The 6,000-nt window shown below is 56.5% G+C and overlaps 1 protein-coding gene across 1 annotated transcript in view; it reads right to left on the reverse strand.

Moving 5' to 3' along the window:
* The window catches only part of SMARCC1 (SWI/SNF related BAF chromatin remodeling complex subunit C1), a gene marked incomplete at both ends in the record, with an annotated part of 67,900 nt that extends 66,012 nt beyond the window's left edge, over positions 1-1,888 (reverse strand). The window contains one exon of the mRNA XM_079538265.1: positions 1,679-1,888. Within this exon, the coding sequence (XP_079394391.1) occupies positions 1,679-1,888 (210 nt within the window). The remainder of the gene's footprint in view (positions 1-1,678) is intronic.
* Positions 1,889-6,000: the final 4,112 nt, after the last annotated feature.

Genomic DNA, 6,000 nt, shown 5'->3' on the forward strand with positions numbered 1-6,000 from the left:
ATGACCAGCCCAGGGCAGACCCTGCAAGGGAACCAACACGTGGGTACTGCAGCACTACCCACACTGTCACAGCTCTCAGCACACCATGGCTCTCCTGTAGCACGGCAAGGGCCAGCTCAAGGTTATTTTAAAAAGCAGCAGGCTGACCGCATGCTGGTCGGCATTTCCTAGGATCACAAAATGGATTGGAAGGGATATTAAAGGTCATATAACCGTGGAATCATAGCATGGACTGGGCTGGAAAGGACACCTCAGTGTCATGCCCTCCCCACTGCCCCCCACCCCAACAAAACCCCACCCAGCCATGGGCTGGCTGCCCCCCCAGCTCAGGCTGCCCATTGCCCAGCCACAGCCTCGGGCACCTCCAGGGGTGGGCAGAACAGCTCCAGGCAGTGCCAGCACCTCAGTGCCTCTGGGTAAAGGATTCCCCCCCTCACAACTGCCCTAAATTTCCCTTCCTTTAGCGTAAAGCTGTCCCCCCCTCATCCTACCGCTGTTAGTCACTCTCCCTCCAGCCTATCAGCTCCCTTTAAGTACCAGAAAGCTGCAGGGAGGGCTCCCCAGAGCCTTCTCCTCTTCAGGCCAAACATCCCCAGCTCTCAATCAGGCCCCATAACAGAGAAGCTCCACCCCCCAAGCATCCTCATGGCCTTCTCTAGCCCCAGATTTCCTGACAAAAAGGCAATGAAACCTTCCCCCTCAGGAGCCCAGCAGCAGGAGAAGAAGCATCAAAACAAACTCCACTTAAAGACACACGCCTTTGCAGCACCACTTCTTAATCACCACACAAAGCTCCAAGCACTGTGCTGACCCACACACGTGGCTGCTCTCTGCAGACACGGTACAACACCTCCAAACACTGCTTGGTGTTTAGCCATAGGCAGTCCAAGTACCCTTCTTCTGGAGGACCATGAGGCAAATAATAAAGCCATGGGATCCAGGCTGGATGTGGCTCTGGGCAGCCTGGTGTACTGGCTGGCGACCCTGCACACAGCAGAGGGTTGGAACTGGATGAGCATTGTGCTCCTTGGCCACCCGGGCCATTCTGTGATTGTATCAGAGTGGTTGGGTTGGAAGGAACCCTAAAGATCAGAGAACCATAGGATGGGTTGGGCTGGAAGGAACCTTAAAGATCATAAAACAATAGGACGGGTTGGAAGGGACCTTAAAGGTCATCCGGTTCCAACAGCTGCCCCAAAGCAGAGTTTGTCTGCTAGAAGTTCCACTTCAGCCTCAGCTACTGGGAAGGGCGCAGGAACAGCGCTTTAAAAGGGAGCAAAGGAACAGAGGGCGAGGAACGGCATGAAAGAGGAACGGGGCCGCGGGGCACCGCTGTGCCCGGAACAGAACCGGGACGGCTGCACGTGGAGCCCCGGCACGGGGATCGGGGGCTGAGGGGTGCCGGGGAGCCACGCGGGGCTCTCGGAGGGATCCCGAGGTGCTCTGAGGTGGGGTGCTGGCGGCCTCACGGGGGAGGGGCGCCGAGGAGCTTCCTAAAGGGATCCCGACGGGCTCGGAGGGGCCGGGGGTCCGCAGGGAGCCCCGCGTGGCGGCCCCGGAGCTCCGCCACGGATGCGTGCCAGCCCCGCGCCGCCGCGGCCCTTTGTTGGGCTGCGCCCCCCGGGCCTCCCCGCGCCGCCCCCGACCCCGCCGTCCCCCGCCTCCGGCCTACTCGCACCTTTTTGTAGTGCTTCCCGAGCCACACGCGGACCGAGTCGAGCTGGGACACCGTCTCGGGGCTCTCCCAGAACTTCCCCGTCGGGCCGCCGTCCTTCCGCCTCGCCACCGACAACGCGGCCGGGCCCGGGCCTCCCCCGCCGACTCCCACGGCCGCCGCCGCGGCCGCCCCGGGCCCGCTCCCCCCGCCTGCTGCCACCGCCGCCGCCATTGTTGCCGCCGCCGAGCGCCGCCGTCGCGGCCCTGCGCCTCCCCCGAGTCCCGCGCCGCGCATGCGCCCCGCGCAGGGCGCCCCGCCCCCGCCGGCGCCGCACGGGAGCCCCGCCGCCCCTCCCCCGCGCCGCGCCGCCGCCGTCTCGGCGCATGCGCCGCTCGCCCGCCCGTCCGCTCTGCGCGTGCGCGGGAGCGGCGCCGCGCCTCTTTCTTCCCGCCTGGCGGTGACCGTTAGCGCTGAGGGGAGCGCGGCTTCAAAGCCTCCGGAGCTGTTCGAGGACTCTCTGAGGGGATCTCGTCCTCCTCAGTGCTCTGACCGCGCTTACGGTTATGTCTTGCGGTGATTTTTAACTCCCGCTGTGCCGCTGCTGTACGTCGATGGATTTCGCTTTGTTAAATGCGCCCTCTGGTGCCCGCGGGGCGGCTCTGCTCGTCCCTCAGCTGTGCGCTGCGCTCTGAGGGGCTGGCGGGGCCCAGCAGCGGCTCACGGTCGGGGGGGGGGGGCTGAGGGGAGAGGGGGGGAGCTGAGGGGAGACCTGGTCCACCCCGAACCTGTCCAGAACCCCTGAATCTGCACTATTAGAATCCTAGAATCACAAGGTTGGAAACGGCCTATAAGATCAGCTAGTCCAACCGTCTCATCATCACTGCCACTACAAGCACTATTCGACTCATCCAGAACCCCTCAGTCTGCCCCATCTGACCCACTCGGAACCCTTCAATCTGCCCCATCTGACCCACACAGAACCCCTCAATCTGCCCTATTTGGCCCATCCAGAACCCCTCAGTCTGCCCTGTTTGACCCACACAGAACCCCTCAGTCTGCCCCATCCAACCCACACAGAACCCCTCAATCTGCCCTTTTTGGTCCATCTAGAACCCCTCAATCTGCCCCATCTGACCCACTTAGAACCCCTCAGTCTGCCCCATCTGACCCACTCAGAACCTTCTAATCTGCCCTATTTGGCCCGTCCAGAACTCTTCAGTCTGCCGTGTTTGACCCACACAGAGCCCCTCAATCTGCCCCATCTGACCCATGCAGAACTCCCCACTGTCCCATGCTGTTTGGGGACAGGAGCTGAGGGATGTGGGGAGGATCCCACGTTGTTCTGCTCCACGCACCCAGGCTGTGTTTCCAGCAGCTGGTAGATTGAAATTTCTAGCAACCTTCTGGGTAATTTCACTTTACAGGGGTTGAACTTGTTCTCTTAAGGTCACTTCCACCCCTGCAATTCCGTGATTCTCTGTGTTGAAGTCTCTACATCTCTGCGTGGCTCTTGGTTGTTGTTCTTCCTGCTGTGGAAAGAGAGGTGGTAGAGAGTTCTTTAGCCTTTAGCATTTGCTCCTCCATCTCAAGGGCAGCTGACAACGAAGCATCAGGTCTGCACTCCGTGTGTATTTGCTCTCAGGTAGGGCTGCAAAGATAGGGCTGCATTTATGTTGTCTGTTCCCTTTACTTCTGAAGGCAGCTGACCCCTTGCTGCAGGACAGCAATTCTAGCGTTCCTTAGCAGAAAGGAGCCAACACCTCACAGCTTCAGCCAGCAGCCCAGGTTGCTTGTTCAGGTCACATATTAGGAACAACTCCTCCTGAGAGCAGTCAGGCACTGGTCCAGGCTGTGCAGTGACTGGGGGAGTCACTGCCCCTGAAGGTGTTCAGGAACCGTAGGGATTTGACACTGGGGGACGTGGCAGGGGTGGGATTGGAATTGATGATCTCAGAAGGCTTTTCCAACCCTTCCGATTCTGTGGTTCTGATCGCCTGCAGCAGGATGTGATGGATGCCAAGCAGCAGTGCCAGTGGAGCCATCGCCAAGCAGCAAGGCTGCTGACATCGTTCAGTGACTTCAGAAGGGCATGTGACAAACTATGTAGAAGACAGGGAACTTGAAAAACGTGACTAGGAGTAAGTTAGGTGCCAACATAAACAGCTACCCTACAGTGAGTTCTGAGGCTAATAGGATTCTTTGAGAAATTTATGAAAGGTTAAGCAGAGATTGTCCTGCCTTGTTCTTTCAGATGCTGGTGAAGACCAGGCTCTGTTTGCACAGTTTGGACACCTGAGCCATCAGAATCCTGACGGGTGAGCCTCAGGACTGGGGATTTTGATCAGAGCAGTGAGTGCCAGATATAAACTACTGTGGCTGTACATTCTGTGGAATGAAAAGCAGAGAAAGAAGTTCTCAAGTTAAAGCCTGGAACCAGAGCGATGCAGAACCAATCTCCTCACTGTTCCTCCAGATCTGCTGATTCAATTTAGAAAGCCAGCCTTAAGTCTGCCACGGTGTGGATGCAAACCCACATTTTAAGATCAGTGAACGCTGACGGTGTGCTGTTCACACTTGCAGGATCACCAGTGCAGCTGTCTGTGGGCACCAAGGCACTGCCTTGCCATCTCCACTCACATTCCTTACTTTTCACTCTGATCTGAAAGGCTTCCAAAGCAGACGCTGCGCACTGGAGCCCAAAGAAAGGGCAGATCTGGTGTGCAGGACAGCACTTGTAAGACTGTCCGTAAGGATGAAGTTCTGTTCTTCTGGTAACTTCAGAACTTGTAGCAAAGGTAGTACTTTTTTTTGGCAGAAAGCATTATCTCATGACGTGGGCAGCTGTCTGAAATTTGTCATGTAGGTGACTCAGTCCCACACCCAGCAGAAATCTCCAAATTCCAGGTCATTATTGGTTTTGAATGACTTCAAGTGCAACAAAGAAGAAAGTTTCTTTGTCCCACTATTGTTCACCCAAGTCTCAGCAGGCACCCAAGCTGCCGTATCCTTGGAGCTCAAGCTGCATTTCCCTTAGATGCCAATGTAGCTGCTTCAAAGAAGAACACGTGAGCTGAAGCCAGGGGGCGTGAACTTTAAAACAGCTTGGTGAGCAGCTACCAGCCCATACAGGCTTCCGTTTCAGACTTGTCTTCACATTTTAATTTTTCCTAGCTTTGCTTTTACACACCAAAGCCACAATATCACACTGTTGTGATTACTAATATTTTTTTCATGCCAAGAACCCAGTCCTTCTCTACCAAAACTGTTCCCAAAGCACCCTCGCTCCCATTGCTTCCTCCAGCACTGCCAGGGCAGCTCTGGCATCTCACAGCAAGGCAGCATTGTTCTGCTCTCACTGCTTACAGACAGGGATTGCAAGTCGGTGCAGCTCTGAGGGCTGTGCAGGCCAGATCTGTGCACACAGATCATCGGGCAATTAAAGCCAGTAACTGGAGAAGCTGGTGGAGCCCATCGGCCATCTGCTTTGTTAGAGGAGGAGGGCCTAAAGTGAAGTCCTGTTGGAAGCACAGCTAGTCATGTAAAGCAGTAAACAAAGATAAGATGGGTGTACAGGGAAGACTGTGAGGTGAGGCACAGTTTGGGCCAAGTCCCTCCATCTCCTCCGTGCAGTAAAATGGCTGCGTCGCTCCGTTGGTGCTGCAGTAACTAAAGAGGCCTCCCTCTCCTTCCAAAGCATCTCACGGCTTCTCGGGCAGTCACTGTCCCTTCCACTCATCCTGAGCACCAACAGTTAAGCCATAAGGGATGAAAAAACAACAAAACTTGTGAAAAGCAATCAGACAAACCAGAACAGCACACCGGTACTACAGCCAGAACTGCTCCAGCTGAAGTGACTGGAGGTACTTCGTGTGACCGCGCTCCCTGGGCCTGCTTGCAGCAGGAAGGATTGGCAGCAGGATGATCTGTCAGCCCCTCTCACTGCCCTGCTCACCAACCCGTGGAAGCATCAATTCCAGCTCTGATGAGAGGCAGAGGTCCCAGAATCAGAAGCCGTCCTAATAAAAGCTGAGACGGACGTGCTGTTGTCCCACTGAAGGAAAGGCAGAGTGCAGAGCAAACAGCACGTGCAAACCTGTGGGCACACAGCTGGTGGATCTCCGTCCGGGCGACAGGTCAGGAAATGCAGCAAGTGGATGGAAAGAGCCTCTATGGCAATGAATGCTGCCACTGCTGGCAGGGCAGCACAGGATGCTGAGAAATCCTTGGCTGAGTGTAAGCACTGCTCAGCGCCAGCCGAAACATCGCTGTTATCTGCAGTGTTTGTCTCCTAAATGCCAAACGGCACCACGCTCTGCAAGGGGAGTGAAGCATGTCAGGCACAG

Source organism: Tetrao urogallus, assembly GCF_951394365.1.
Source record: "Tetrao urogallus genome assembly, chromosome: 7".
Taxonomy (NCBI): Eukaryota; Metazoa; Chordata; class Aves; order Galliformes; family Phasianidae; genus Tetrao; species Tetrao urogallus.